General features: G+C 38.1%; 1 protein-coding gene across 1 annotated transcript; it reads right to left on the bottom strand.

The window, feature by feature from the left end:
• On the bottom strand, positions 1–16,523 carry LOC106109030 (proline dehydrogenase 1, mitochondrial; the record flags this gene model as incomplete). The annotated part of the gene is made up of 9 exons (XM_013290425.1): positions 16,192–16,523; positions 8,257–8,378; positions 7,034–7,120; positions 1,884–2,065; positions 1,695–1,759; positions 1,337–1,515; positions 964–990; positions 113–392; positions 1–30 (listed from the first exon to the last, which is right to left on the bottom strand). Coding segments are annotated over exons 1-9 (1,179 nt in total), but the record flags the coding sequence as incomplete, so codon positions are not given.
• Between the last annotated feature and the right edge of the window lie 156 nt (positions 16,524–16,679).

The raw sequence follows: 16,679 nt of genomic DNA, 5'->3' as shown, positions 1-16,679 counted from the left end.
CTGGTACGTGTTGAACACCACGAACTTGTCCTGCGGCACGCAAGCGGACAGTTAGGAAGTCGGCAGTGCTAGCTCGTCATGATGCGTCGCAGAGGAGAGGGCGCAGGCTCACCTTGTTATATCTCCTCATCATCTCGAGGCAGATGCGGGAGATGGCGGGCTGGAAGTAGGTCTGCTCGGCGTCCACCATGACGCGCACGTCGGCGTCCTTGGCCAGCGTGATGATGTGGTTGAGGCGGCGCAGCATGTTGCGGAACATCTCCTCCTCCTTGGGCGAGATCTGCGAGATGAGGCGCCGCATCTGCCCGGTCTTGGGGTCCGGCACCCGGAACGAGTCCGACAGGTTCATGTCCTTGTCCAGGATGTTGGACCACGGGAACAGGTGCACGATGCTGCAACACGCGGGCCCGCAGTTAATATACTGTACTAGTATTAATAGAACACATACATTTTCTACCTAATGTCCTTGTCATCAAAATTATTTTTTTGGTTTTAGAAACAAAACCTTATGTAGCTACGATCATCGAAAAAATCGATTAACTTAGTTCAAAGTGAATCAGGACTATCAGGGCTCTTAAACCGGTATCAATTGATAAATAGCAGCCATCCAATGCTACGATAGTCAGTAGCAGTGCGAGCGGCGCAGAGACACACTGCACAAGCTAAGCCACTACCACAAGTTACGTCAGTGTCTAGCACATACAGAATCTTGCTCTTATTGTCACACAGATCCAGCTTTAGCGGCACAACGAAACAATTTGTCACTCTTTTTTGAAGCCAATTCACATTCGACAATCAATAAGATGCGGGGATGGAGAAACTCCGATGACAAGTCCCAGCGTTTCGGACTAGTAATCGGAATTCCCTAGCAAGTTTGCAATTGGGTTGCGGGGGTAGGGGGTATGGGGTAGTTAGCGACGTTACGAGACAACCCTTACGAATCTACAAGTCGCCGCCACTGACCGGTCCCACGGGAATATGTGCAGCACGCTGAAACACCACAACACCTCAGCAGCTGCTCATAGTCGGTGACCTTTATAGGCCTTACATTATAGTGACCACTGCCACCTTATGGGGAATAAATAAGGGAGAGAGGTTGAGACTGCGGCGCTTCGCTAATCAAAAGAACATCAGTATTCTGTGAGATCGTGGCACTGTACTGGAAGAAAAACCCTCAACACTTATTATTGTTATGTCGCTGTACGAATAAAAAATGAAAATTCTACAATTGTGCGAATAAATAAAAAGATAATCGCAGAATACAAACTAAGCCATAAGATAGTTCTAGAAGAATTGTGCGCCTATTAAGTAGTATAGAAACGTGTGTGTCGGTTACCCCTCCTTGTCCGAGGTGATCTTCCGCATGAACTCCTGCACCTCGGGCTTGTTGCCGTGGTCGCCGAAGTAGCGCTGGAAGTCCTCGATGGTCTTGTGGTGTGTGAGGACGTTGCCCGTGCCGCCCGCGATCTGCTGCATGTAGTTACGGGCGCGCATTATCACCTCCGACAGCTGGAGCTGGAATGTACCAACGAAAGCTTATGTTAATAAAACTACTGTGAAAACGGGCAGCTAGGCTATATACTGCCTGTAAACTGATGTTTAAACCGTTGTCTTAGCTTACTACAAGAACACATAGTAGACAAAATCACTTTAAGTGATATTTTTAAGTGATGTTTTATAATTCGCTAACTTACAAGTAACTGGGGCCTTCCTAAAGCGGTGAGTTTGATGGCCATCAGACCCGTGCTTTTGGTGATACCTGGAACATTTAATAAATTTATTTTAAAAAGGTAAAATCAGTACCACAGTCAAAAGACGTGTGGGCGATCGAATGGTCGGATAGGATGAAGTAAGACGGGAGATAGATTGTGTGGTGTGCGTACCGGCGACGGCCTCAATGCTCCGCAGGAAGTGCTCCATGTTCTTCTCGCAGGAGGCCTCATTGAGGTAGAAATAGGTGCGCGCGCTGGTGACCTTGTAACGACGGTCTGCGAAGCGCTGCTCCACGTGGTACTGCCGCAGCTGGCCCTCCTCCGCCGCGTCGCCGCACGCGGATATCGACGCGCTGCGGACAATGCGCCCCACCTCAGCATTCCCATCCCCTTCTACATCTACATCTATCTAATTTTAAATGACCCTACCAGACTAGGAAATGCTTATCAGTTTAGTAAGAAAATATGGTTCTTATTTTATTAAAGAAAAAACGATTTAAATACTGTTAGGAATAAAATTAGTACTGTGCTGTGGAATTGGCGCAACTCTGGATTGTCGGCATAAGCGGCACGTCCCTATCTGACAGCTGTCAATGTCACTAGAAGTAAGGATAGATTGGCGCGTAACTTGAGTCTTCACGAGAAGTATTGCTCTGAGTTAAAAGCGACAGTATCAATTTAATAAGTTGTCTAATAATACTTAAGATAAGCAGTTCGATTTAATAGTTCGCTATAAGCTAGATTTATTGAAAGATGTAGCCAAACGCATAATGAAGACTACAGCTTATTAACAAGCTGATGAAAGAATGTTATTTAACTATAAAAACCAATGAATACGTCACAATCATGTTGTAAACAAACTGTGAAATTACTGCATTTTATAGCTCATTATTGATTATACCTTTCCCGATTCGTACAATTACCGTGATAATGTGTTAAGGTGCATACAGAATGTTATTACGCGGTGTAATATAACAAGTTACACAGCGAGCAAAGATGCAGTCAGAACGTAGTGTTATGGGGACACTAGCGAGCAACGAACCGCTCGGTGAGAATGTTACGCGAATGATTTTAGTCTCGAACATTTCTGAATTCTCGAACGTGGAATTTTAATTAGTCTAGATTTTGAATATTGCGCAGAATTCACTCGTCATTGTTATTCATAATAGCTAAAGGTACTATCATAAATGTACTTTAAGAGGACACTTTTATATTTTTTTAACTTTTACATTCTAGTAAAAACCTAACAGCAAGAATTCTACGGTAGTTCTACTTAAAATAGTGAAGGTTACGTTATCTATGAAGCTGTGCTAACATCGCAACGCCCGCCCGCGTAAACAACACATTGTATATTAAAACTGTAGATAACCTTACTAATCTTACTAATATTATAAATGCGAAAGTTTAGATGGATGGATGGATGGATGGATGGATGGATGGATGGATGGATGGATGGATGGATGGATGGATAGATGGATGGATGGATGGCTGGATGGATGGATTGATGGATGGATGGATGGATGTTTGTTAGCGTTTGTAGCCTAAACGGCTGAACGGATCTCCATGAAATTTGGCACAGGTTTAGAACATAGTCTGGAAGAACACATAGGCTACTTTTTATCCCTGGAATAGTTACGGTTCCCGTGGGATTCATTAATTTAGTTTTTTAATGTTTACTCGATCATTCTGCAACATATCTTATTGAAATTTGGCACAGATATAAAACAAAGTGCGGAGTACACATGGGATAAGCTTCATCTCGAGGGATACGTAGCTTTTTGTAATTTTTATAGTTTGTATATTTTCTAATACCACACGTACGAAGTCACTATAAAGTCACAAACACATATTATAAATTATTTTACGTTCAGTTTACAATCGTACTTGTCAATTGTTATATCTATGAGCTACAAACAGTCCATCGTAAATTTATATTAAAACAATAATGTTTAATGTTTAATAAGGCTGTGTCTAACTATACACTATACCACACACGACTATTAAAACAATGTATGGATTGAATTACTATATTAAAACATTTGTACGAGTATTACACGAACAAGGCCAAGTCATGTCAATGCTCGCAACTATTCGTAAAACTAAACAATAATCCGAATTAGTGTTCATTTTAATAAAATTATTTGGACGTAAATAAAACGCAATTCATTGCGATTTCCTGAATACGATCACGTTAATAAAAAACCGCATTATATTTCTCATATGTGATGACTTTGAACGATTAGATTCGACCTGGTAACGTCAATCTAAAACAAACTTAGCGAGTGCTCGACAAAAAATAGATCCGCTAACAAGGTCACCTACAAACTGCACGAAAAACTTTACTACGTATAAAGGCGGAAATACACAGGTAATATCTAGCATGCCAGTTACTGGCGCAATTAAATCGTATGAGATAAGAGATGTCAATGTCAAGTTGCGTATCCCCAATCGACCCTTCCTCGACTTACACATAGTTGTTACAAAATAAACTTTTGTGCCAGGTACTGTCATGTAAGTAAGCGTTCAGAAATGCCTGTAGTTGTCACGTGCCAGTCGCTGGAATGCTACAGTGCCGTCTACTTGTATTCCCGGCCTTAGTGACAATAGCGATAACGATGAATAATATTTTGGCACACGTCCAGATTGTCACTTTCTATTGTACATTGGCAAAGCAAAAAGCTTACACTGACCTACAAATCAGATTATCGAGGTTATACTTTGCAAAGTTTTAACAATTTCTCTCGTCTTTAACACAAAAAAAAAATGAATTAAATAACCTCGTTTGAATTTCCAATACATTTTACAAGTTTATCTCCATCACTTTCATATAGGCTTTTACATATTTCACTAGCTTTCGCCCACGATTCCGTCCGCGTGAAATTGAAAAAGACAAAAGTAAGTAGCCTATGTGTTCTTCTAGACTGTCATCTACGTCTATGCTAAATTTCATCCAGATCCTTTCAGCAGTTAGAGCGACAAACTCTAACAAACATTCATCCATCTAAACCTTTCCATTTATAATATTAAGAAGATATAAGAATAGATTCTACTAATATGACACGTATGTTGTCATCTTGAGCAATCAATCATGTGAGGTGGTGTCTGACGTGCGTCAACCAATGGCGGACACGACTTCAGCTTGTGGCGGCAAATTAATTTGTACGCGTCGACAGCCGCTGCGTGCGCGTGACGTCACATTTCACCCTAAACTATCGATTGCTTAACACGGTATATAAAGCAATGTAAACCTAATACCAATGCAATAAAGTTCAATATATTTTAATGAAAGATTTCATGAGTTCCTGACGGCTATAGACAACATAGAAGTCGTTTTGTTTTTTACGCCAATAGATTATTGCCTAAATTCAGTGGTCTTCAATATTATGCATCGGAATTCTAGTCTAAGACAAACAACAAGATGTAATCCAGATGGTTTTAGGTTTTTCAAAAATGTATTTTCAAAGAGTAGAAAGAAATGGGACAACGTTGCAAAGTTTTATTCACTAAAACTTGGAAATGAAAACCGGATAATTATATAAAAAGCAAGCATTCTGAGCAGGAAACGTCGAGCTGAAAAAGAGGTTCTTTGCTCGCTATTTCAGAGCAAAGCGCTTTGCCGTTTTGCCGTCAGAAGTTAATGAAGTACTGCGCATGTTTATGGCTTAAATTTAATGGCAAAATAATGAATTAGGTGTTATAATTAACTTAGATTACTACAGTTATATCCAGTTAACCTATACTTGAGACATGTTCGCCATTCTTATTTTATCTTTCATATAATTGTTTTAATTTTCCTAGTAGATAATACTAGTAAAGTCACAATAAACCTTTCATAATATTATCGTTTTCATATAATAGTGTTACGTTGTTGGGTTTTGTTTTTATCTCAATGGGAAAATAATATAAAGTCTGTAGTCTTTCTTCAGAACACGTTTACGATCGACCACACGTCGTCGTATTGTTTGTACGTATTTTGTTGCATGTTATTATATTTTAATATAATGAAAAGCTATTAATAAGTGTGACAATATATGTTTAACTGTAACTAATGAAGAAAGAAATACAATGAAGATGCTTTATCAAGACAAAATATAACAATGTAGTTGGGTTACAAAAAGTAGTAAGAGATTATCGTAAAATGGCGGCTGAGATGATGGTAACAAGGATATTACCGCGAAGACAGAAATATAGAATAATTCCTATAGGATTCAATGCTTATGGCAACTGAGAAATGTGTCTTCTTAATTCTGGTAACATATTTCTTTAATTATTGCATTTTTCAATACGTCTCTAAACCTAACCTCAAATTATCAGCACAAATCTTGCGAGAATTGTGGTAATCTTACAAGTAGCATAAAGCACATTGTTCTATCCTGCGGCACAATTATGAGTTTCCCGCGAAACAGCCAATTAGTGCATCTCTTTCACACCTACACAAAAACGAATCAATCTGTTTCATTCAGTCGATATGCAAAAACAATAGATGGCGTTTGACAGCGCGGGTTAATTACGTTTTCTTTGAATTCATCACGTAATTAGATTTTTTACATTTTATCTGCAGTAAAACTATTCATATTTTTTTCTATTAAACTACTGTAGAATTTATGTTCAGAAGATTGCATTTTGTTCTACGAAAGCAATCACAATATATTTATTGTACGTAAACTGTGCATTTTGTTGTACAATAGAATAGGTGGTTGTTACGACATGACAATATGAGAAACATTACAACAAACTACAATGTAATACAGATTCAAGGACAGCGTCAAAGATAAAAAATAAACTCAAAATTGTCGCCGCACGGAAACATGCCGAGAAAATTAATTATACACGATTACGCCTTAAATTTAAAATACTTTAAGTAATGAGAACCATGAAGGTCATGGTAATAGAGTAATAAGAAAACAATAAGTAACATCCGCCTCTTACGTAAAACGATTTGTCTCCATTGTTTTGGATAACAAACTCTAATGACTGCACAATATGTCGAATATTGATTAAATCACCATAGCAACCAATGCCAGGCAACCATTGACCTCTACAAACGGACAGACTATAAAACGCGGAATTTTGTGCTCCGATTTCTATCGGTGATGAGGTTTCGGATTTATAGGAGATAGGCTTAACTGTCCATAATACATCAAAAAGGTGGTTTATGTCCATTCTAAGCAATAACCTACCTATTTATACAGATCAGTGTAGACAACTAGTGCTGCCATTGTCCATTTAATTTCTGAGGGACGCGTATTAATTGAGCTAAGATACAAATCCTACGCGAGTATTTATGAGCTAGTTTTATATGACGATGCTTTCTTACTCACCTCACTTCTCTCTTCTCCGCCTCCTCCTGCGATAGGTCCTCCTCCACGGAGTAATCCAAGATGGACTTTACTCCGAATGAGCGCAGCCTGCAACGTGCAAATTAGATAATCAAAATTATCAACTCTGGCAGTTTCATATTAGATAATATTTAAATAGAAGTTGGTACATTAGAAACAAATAAATCCTTCGTTGGTTTATACAAGCGTTGTCCGGATTTCTTAGCCGTTATTCACATTGATGAAATTGTTAGCCGCCCACATGTTTGTACAATGCGAGACGAGTTTAGTTGAAGCATTTGTAAAAATGTACATATAAACAAATGTAAACTAAATATTGGGATTTTTTACCAATACTGAACTAGCTAAAGGTGATCCTGACTGGTTTTAATAATGCGTAAATAGTTTTGTACAATTACTTAAAAAAACTTGACGAAAAGTCAAACAGAGGGCGTCCTTGAGCTGTCTCCGGCATTTCATCACTTTGTCCCAAATTAAACATAGTGTTTTTCTATACGGAAACTATTGTGACATTTGCCAAAACATCACTAAAATATGAAATCAGTGTGCCAGGTTTGAGATTATTTATGTACTGAAGACATTTAGTTTACCTATCGTGTTTTACCTCAATTTGTCGCCAAAAATTATTAAATACTGCCTTACAATATTGTACTTTTTAATTATTTTAGGTTGGTGAGAGAGGTTAGGTGTCACAGATTATAAAAATATTCTTTGTTTACGTTTAAAAAAAAGTTTTAGTATTCGTAAACAAATGAGTGCGCATAAAAACATTTTATATCATTAAATAATTGAAGAAATCTTCAGTTACGAGTAATACTGTTATTTGTTTAAAATAAAAAGTCGTTTTTTTATATCTTTTTTATGAGTTTGAAATAAATCAATTTTGAACACCTTTAGCATTTAGTTATTCTCGTTTTGATGTTATGTTCAAATAAATAATGATTCAGAGTTAAAACCAGTTTGACTAGGTTTTCGTTACAGACTATAAATGGCTAGGTCGTATTTCGATTCAATCTACCTTGAAATAAATACTCGATATCTAAGTAAAGAGTATTTGTGTCAATTTTCATAAAGTAACAAGTACGTATGCATTTTATCAGTAAAAAAACTTCGAATGAAAAGAACGTAATGCCTTCTTTTCATTCGAAGATGTTTTTACGTATTACAGTGTTCGCGTAATGGTTTTCAATATGTGAGAGGGGTACCTTTCAATGGTGGGTCGTATCTTGTTCTGGTCCTCGCCGGCAACGAACTGTCCGTAGAATGTGGCCTTCATGATGGCCTCGAACATTCGCTGGCCCACCACCTGCCGCAGCCGCTTCATCAACTGCAACAACATACAATATTTCATACTAATAGTACTAAAAATCTAGGTAAGATGCAAATATTTGAATGGAAATCGACATAATTTCAGTAATTTTTGCAGTGTTCAGTTTTACATTAAAAGTTAGTTTGACTGTAAAGATTTGAAGACTCTTATCGTCATCTAAAAATTCTATACCTCCATACCTCCTCTTTCTATACATTCACATTATGTACATTCGCCGTCATTCGCGGTGTTCCGCCTTAAAAACTACAAACATTTGTATATACTTTACCTTAAAATAATGCGTATTTTTACACTATCTTGAATATTACAAGGATACAATAAAATTTACAAGAAATTTTCTGATTTGATCGTGACTTATATAGTTTTCAACGGATAATCATTTGCAAGAATAGAACAGTTTGTAATGGGCACAGCTTAGAGAACTGTAACATCACGAATGAAGGTGACTGTACTTTATTAAGACTAACGCTAATCCTAGTTCTTCTAAGCCTATTATCTCGGGAAGGTCAATGTTATAAGCTACTAATCTCACGGTAGAGGTTTTACTGATGAAGCCTATTAAAATTTTACATAGAATACAAGTTCCAAGTTTTATTATTCTAAAACTCCGTGATCTAGAAATTAACGAGTTTCAATTTTCTTTGAAGAAAGATAATCACAATATTAACCACCTACTCAACATTATTGCAATTTAATTGATTTTTTTTAATTTACTTGTATCTTTGCCGATTGAAAAGTTTGCCTGTTTTTAATCGCACCAATACATGAGATGAAATGTTTTCTCAGATAACTATATCTATGGTAACGTATTGTTAGCTTTTTAACTATTTTGATGTATTCTGTACTCTTGAAGGTTTTTTAGTCTGTGCTATAAATCAATGCCATTGGTCATAGTTTGAAATAACGATATAACTTTGTAATGGTGATCCAAAATATTATTTAAAATATTTATGTCATGGTTTTAAAATGTCGTAATTGTGCTTGTTATGTTAATAATAGAATAGTAGTCGGATGTCAAAAATAAGGGTGTTGCATTAGCTCGACGAGACGACGGCCATATTGGTAAGGTATTCTGTGCAAATTGGAAGAAAACATAAGAGGTAATGAAGACTATATTTTATTAAAACATAACATGGCTGTGTCGCCCATAGTATGGTGGTTCATCAATCATCTTCTAACCTAAAAATAAACATTGGACGTGGAAATGTTCACACGTAGACGTGACGTCACCTCACTGTTGGTATAAAAGGTGCTTTAAAATGAGCATTCAATTGTTTTGCGATAAAGGCTCACGGCGAGAACACAATGCATCGACGTCACAGTTCTCTGTGAACAGCGAGCTTGGTTGTGTCGCCAGTCGAATGAGATGCAGACGCCAGCATTACATAACACCCGCGGCGACCACTCGGCAAATTATTGACGTCAATCAATGTCGTCACTTTTGCTACCATTCATGTAGGTTTTCACACAAAATCATTCGGGTTATGGAACTTGTAACAAGGCGGTTACATACTAGCTTTTGCTCGCGACTCCGTCTGCGTATAATTAAAAAAAACAAACGTAGGTAGCCAACTTGTTCTTCCAGACCATCCTCAACGTATATACCGATTTCCATCAAAACCCTTTAAGACGTTTAGGCCACAAACTCTAACAAACATCCATCTATTTTGTGATGTGTCATTTGAGGAATAGTTTCACTTGTTATAAGAGGATTATATGCTTGGATACATTCTATTTGAATAAGAAAATATCAATAAATCATTAGCTCTGTAGGTAACGCACGCGCATCGTCCAGTGAATCATCAGTCATCAGGCCGCGAGGCGCGCGCCCCCAGTCTACACGAAAGTGAAACTCCTGGCGCGCTGTCATTGGCACGACGCCATCTTGCATTCTCTTGACAATAGACAAAAGTTGTTAGCTAAATAATTACCATCTGTACTAATATTATAAAGAGAAAATATTTGTATTTTTGTATGTATTGGATTATTCAGGGTTATCCCTAAAGTTACTGGGCCGATTTTATAAATTCTTTCGCCATTAAAAGTTAAAAAAGTTACGTTATCTATGAGTAACTTAGGCTAATTTTTCATTTTTTTTAACGCAGACGAAGTCGCGATTTTTAGCTAGTATTTAATATATCAAAACACGCCAATTGTTTTCCTCCTTCACGTTTGAAACTATGTAGCAATGCAGATATAAGAATACTTTATGTGGTATTGTTGAATAACGGTAAATCAAAAAACACAGCAATACACTTGAGTAAACTTAATCGAGATGACGCGAAGTAGGTACAAATAGAAGCAATTGTTTTAAAACTACAGTATTTTTGCAATAGCATAAAGAATTGCGCGATGCTAGAAAATAAGACAAAACTCACGTGACTTAGTGGAACAGAAAAAGTGAACCTTGATATTAAATTATGCTAACCTATTCGGGACCTACCAAGACGACATAACTGTTTTATTACAATTTGCAATAACAATTCCGTCAGCCATATTTTATACTCATTACCTTGCTTGTGGTTAACAGTCCTCAACGGGACCAAAGCGGATTGTATAGGGAAAATATACTATAATGACACATCAAAATGACAACATATTCCCCATTCATCATATATAAACCACACAAAGTCACGGGAGTGTAGAAAGTAACCTAAAACGATTCATTCGACAACGAAGTTACACCTAAATCTAGAATATTCTATTTAAACTTAGACTAAATTAAACAATGTCAATAAGTTACGTAAAGTATATCTATACCTATACTTACTATATGATATAATAAAGCGTAAACACACACTTCTTTGTTGCCTAAGATGTCAGCAATTACAGTATATTTTTAAATAATTATTTTTTTAATAAAAGGTCCTACACTTACGTCACGCTTTAAGCTATATATTTTCACGCCATTAAACTTAGGGGGTATATATTTTGGATAAAAACCTTAATATGGGAAAGAGACTATAAGTTGCTGCCAACATCAAGGAAGCAGGAGTGCCAGTTTTGTTATGTTAATTTGACATTTGCTATAAATATATTAATAAAATTTTCATAATTTTATGCGGATGAAGCCGCACGGGAACAGCTAGTCTTACATATATCGGTCGGTATGTCCGTTTAGCACATAGCAAATTGAATTCAAACGACATGTTTGCTCGATACATATTTTTGTTAACCTTGTATGGAAATTTTAAGACTCTTACAAATATCGCACATTTATGTTAATTGATAAAGCTACAAACGTTAATATTTTAGACATTTAGGGGACAACTATCTTGCTAGTCTTACTAATATTATAAAAGCGAAAATTTAGATGGATGGATGGATGTTTGTTAGAATTTATAGCCGTTTGTAGTAAACGCCTGAATAGATCTGGATGAAATTTAGCATACCATGGATGTAGAACATGGTCTAGAAGAACATATAGGCTACTTAGTCATGTTTTTTTTTCCACGCGGACGGAGTCGCGGACGAAAGCTAGTGAGAAGATAAAGAAAAAACATAAGTAAACTCGACTGGTTTTCGCAACACATGGCACGTTTAATGCAGACGACCTTGACATTGAATTAAACGGAATATTTGTAAACTGATTTACATTTTTCTGGAACCTACCGGTAAAATAACGTTCACTTTTCCAAGTTATGTTTGCTCTTTTTTCAATATTACAATGCAGTAAGAACATTTAGACACCTTAGTGCTTATAGTTATCTAACAGATAAATTGTCTTAAAATGACATGGCCTTGTCGGATTATTTACAACTAGCTTTTGTCCACGATTCCGTCCGCGCGGACCTAATAAAAAACAAAAGCAACTAGCCTATGTGTTCTTCCAGACTGGTGTCTACATCTGTGCCAAATTTCATTCAGATTTGTTAAGCCGTTTAGGCTACAAACTCTAACAAACATCCATCCATCTAAACTTTCGCATTTATAACATTACTAAGATTCATAATTGACTATAGAAAATGAAATTACTATCGCAATAAACAACGAATCTCCGTCTGGAATGATTCCAAGCAATACCTCAGTAACAGTCTCGGTCAACGTCTCCTAGTTCCAAGTGACACCGCTCAAATACACAAACGCAAACACATAGGAAAGAGACTATAATGTTAAAGCGATAATTGGCAAAATTGGCATATTCATAGGTAGATCGAAACCAGTTTCATCTGGATTATTTCCTTCTATCATGAACCAGTCGCGTGAGACACCTGACCGCTCTACAATGTTCTATTAAGGTTTAGTTGTATTTTCGTGTATCTTATTTATTGTTCGTTAGATTTCAAGCTGAATTAGGGCCTATCCTATTCATAATCATTTACCCATAAACATTATTATATATTTGCGTGTCCGATAATAGCAAACCGGTAACAATAGAAATCATTTGTTTTAATTTTGTCCGGTGCCCCTTGTACAGTTACATGCATCTTCCATCAAGTCAAAACATCTCTTATCTTACAGAGTACGTCGTGTCTAGACTAAATATTCCAATATAAATAAACAAAATTCTTCATTTGTTTGCTGTAAGTCGCGGCAAAAATGGAGTAAGCAATCATACTTCATACTAATATTATAAATGCGAAAGTTTGGATGGATGGATGTTAGAGTATGTAGCCTAAACGGCTGAACGGATTTCGATGAAATTTTGGACAAATATAGAGGACAATCTGGAAGAACACATAGGCTACTCACTTTTGTTTTTTTTAATCCACGCGGACGGAGTCTCGGGCAAAAGCTAGTCTTTAATATTATTGTTACATATGTATACCACAATGTTATGAAGTATTATGTGCCTACTTTTATTTAACTTGCGACTTCATCCGCATAAAATTATAAAAAATTCACTTTATTGTTCACATTTGTCAAAATGGCATGACTTGTCAAAGCACGGCAACCTTGCTTCCTTGATGTTGGCAACAACTTATGGTCTCTTTCCCACATTAGGGTTTTTATCCAAAATATTTACCCTTAAGTTTAATGACGTGAAAATATACAGCCTAAAGCGTGAAGTGTAGGGCTTTTAATTAAAAAAGGAGTTATTCGAAAATATGCTATGATTGCTGACATTTTAGGCAACAAAGAATTGTGTGTTTACGCTTTATTATAAGAAGCATACTTAGATAAAAATAATATCATAAGATTACCCCTCTACAGGGTCGCCATCAAGTCTACTACAAGACATGTTTATCTTTTCTATTCAAACAGCATCATTTACAAAGAATAGAATTACAAATATTTATCTAAAAACAACATACTATAAAAGAAAGCTCAATTCCACGCAAACACTATTTAGTAGCTCGAGCAAATACAAGATAATTTCACGACATCAGACGTTCTCGGAACGGCGGGACTGATATTTGCATTATGTTTTTTTTATTTACTTAAATTATCATGATTCGGTAGCGTGCTAGTGTCGATGACTGTGTCAACAATGTCTTGAACAATAGTTTTTTTCCCATAGAAATATAATGGTGTACATCGGCAGAGGTAGACCTAGAAAGAGATGGATTGCGTGAAAGGTGACATGATAAACAGTGATGACCGAGATGATGGATTATAGCTATTTGGAGGACGAAAACCCGGTCCACCGACCCTTTGGGAGTATGATGAGATAGGGGAGAAGATGGGAAACAGAGGTTTCTTAAGAGAATTTTGTTTTAATCGACAGGATTCTAAGTTACGTAACAGCACCATTTTTAAATTCCGTAACTGGTTAACCGCGAACGAACCAATAGACAATTAGAAGCTATGGCTAGATATTCACCGAAATCGTGTAAAATCTTTTATGTTTGTTTTAAAATTAACTGCAGACAACAAACATATGAACAAATATTGCTTTAAATACGGTTCAATTTAGCTTTGAATCTCGAATGTGTTTGTGTACCGAAATATTTATCTTTATACGTAAATTAAACAATTACCTGTCGCGTGGAGATAGTGTTTATTAAATAAATAATATTGCATAAAATTATTTGCTATAGATAGTAAGATAAGCGTCAGACATGCGACAGACGGTGCGGTGAATCATGTGCGGGGCGCGTAACCACTCACCACTACCGACTACTGCTTATTAAGATAATATTTTATCAGAGTCGCAGTGGCAGATATCGTTAGCTTTCGCATTCATAACATAGATAAAGTACGTCTTAATACTTGTATCAATGCAAAAGCTTTAAACCTTGTCCCAATTTTGACTGATAGAGGGTCAGATTAGCTTAAAAATGACGCATATAATTTACAATTTGGTGGGACAGGCCCTGAGTCCTTAGCCTTAGTTCTTTGTAACTGATTTAGGTTTGTAGTGATTGCTAAAGTTTTAATTTTAATTCTACTTTATTTTATAAATTTTACAAAAACATAATTTAAAACATATTGGTAATAACAAAACTGATAATCAAATAAATAAATATAACAATCCCATGAAAGTATAAAATATAAAAGTTCTTTGATATTTGATAAAATAATAATATATCCGTTCTATCTCCGCTGAGGCGTCTGTCGTTTACGTAATAAAGCTTTTTCTTACAATTTGTTGGTTATTACATAACTCGGGGATAACAAGGTTTGTAACAAAAGTAAATCCACTTTAACTTTAGATTTATCTACTCTAACGACTCCTAAGCCATATGTCACAAACGGTAATGGCAACTTTCACATTTCACATTGATTTTAGCATAACAACGCATGTAACCCGCACGCAAGTGTTGACTAGGTTCATATAAAAGATTCTTTGAGTTGACATTGTTGGGACGTTGAATGTTATCATGCAAGATTCACTTCTTACCACATTCACCTTTGTTAAATCAATAAGAACATATTTTACAGGTAAATATTTGCATTTCACTGTTTAAACAAATCTTATTAGAATGTGGCTTATAAGAAAGTTGAAATCTGTTTTGTGATGTGTGTTGGACCTCAAAACTGTATTCGTAATTCGAAAAAACTCTTGAGTGGCTTATTGGTCAGCAACTGCTACTCGTATATCAACAGGAATTTTGTTATAATTATAAAGGATTTTAATGTGTCCACCGTAATTAACATCCAATGTTTCTAATTAATATGATAAGTTAAACACTAGAATAATCGCTCGCATCGACTAGTTTGTAGTTTTTCCTTCATGTTTATACAACTTGTTCTCAGTTCACATTCGCACGGCAGCCGGCAGCCGGCACTCGGCACTCGCCGGTCGCCGGTCGAACAAATGCCATTGATACGAGTACCGGCGCCATTCAGCGCACCCGCCGCGCCCGCCGCGCCCGCCGCGCCCGCCGCACCCGCCGCACCCGCCGCCGGACACACCGCACACTCAAGTTTTATGTAACAAGAGATCATTCCACCCGGCTCTCTCATACGATATCGGACAAGTTTTTGCCCCACGACATGCCCGGCGCATGCGCGCCCCACTTCCACACATCACGACGACGCACCCATAATTTTTCATTCAAAACCACAAATTTATCATTACCAGTTGTAGCCACTTATAATTTAATGAATAAAACTATAAACATTGCGAAGGTATGTAAAATGTTAAGACCCGTACATTCAACAGAAAAAGGTGGGAAGCAGTGATTTGGTTTACGTAACATCTCTTATATGAGTAAAGCCGGGAGCAGCCGGCGACAGCCGCTGACATGCCCGGCCCGTACCACGTGGGCCGGGGGCGCCGCCGCAGCGGCCGCGTCGCGCGCTCCGCCGCCGAATCAAATTCAAGGATACGACTACCGGTTAATTTTAGAGGCGTCGTACAACCGCGCTAACAATACGGCGCTCGCCTTACGTAAGACCGAGCCATCGCTCCGCCGGCACTCACCATGTCGTTGTTCTCGACGATCCAGTTGATCGAACATATTTGGTAGACGAGATAGGCCCGCACCAGTTCGCTGGTCTTCTTGCTCTTGAAGGCGTCGCGCGGGCTGTTAAAGGTGAGGTCGAGGTCGTCGGTGGTGCGGGGCGGCGGCGTCGAGAGCGCCCGGAGCCCGCGGGGCGCGTTGGTGGCCAGGCGGCGCAGCAGGGCCATGGTGAGAACTCCGCGCACGTTACTCGGCTCGACTCGACTGCGACGGGACCACCGTGTGCGGCGGCCGGCTGACAACTGGATGACGTGCGGTCGCGGCGCGCTCGATGCGGCGGCGCGCGCAGCGTGCGGGCACGCGCGGGGCGGCGGGGCCGGGTTGGGGGGGGCGCACGTCGGGGGGTGTGTCTGCGGGAGGCGCCGCCATTGGCGGAGCGGCGTGCGGCGCGTTACGTAACGCACGAGCACACGAGCAGAGCACGGGCAGCCGGCTGGCGGCTGGCGGC

Source organism: Papilio polytes, unplaced genomic scaffold, assembly GCF_000836215.1.
Source record: "Papilio polytes unplaced genomic scaffold, Ppol_1.0 DF821322.1, whole genome shotgun sequence".
Lineage (NCBI taxonomy): Eukaryota > Metazoa > Arthropoda > Insecta > Lepidoptera > Papilionidae > Papilio > Papilio polytes.
The sequence above is the reverse complement of the archived record's forward strand: the minus strand, read 5'-3'. Positions and strand labels throughout refer to the sequence as shown.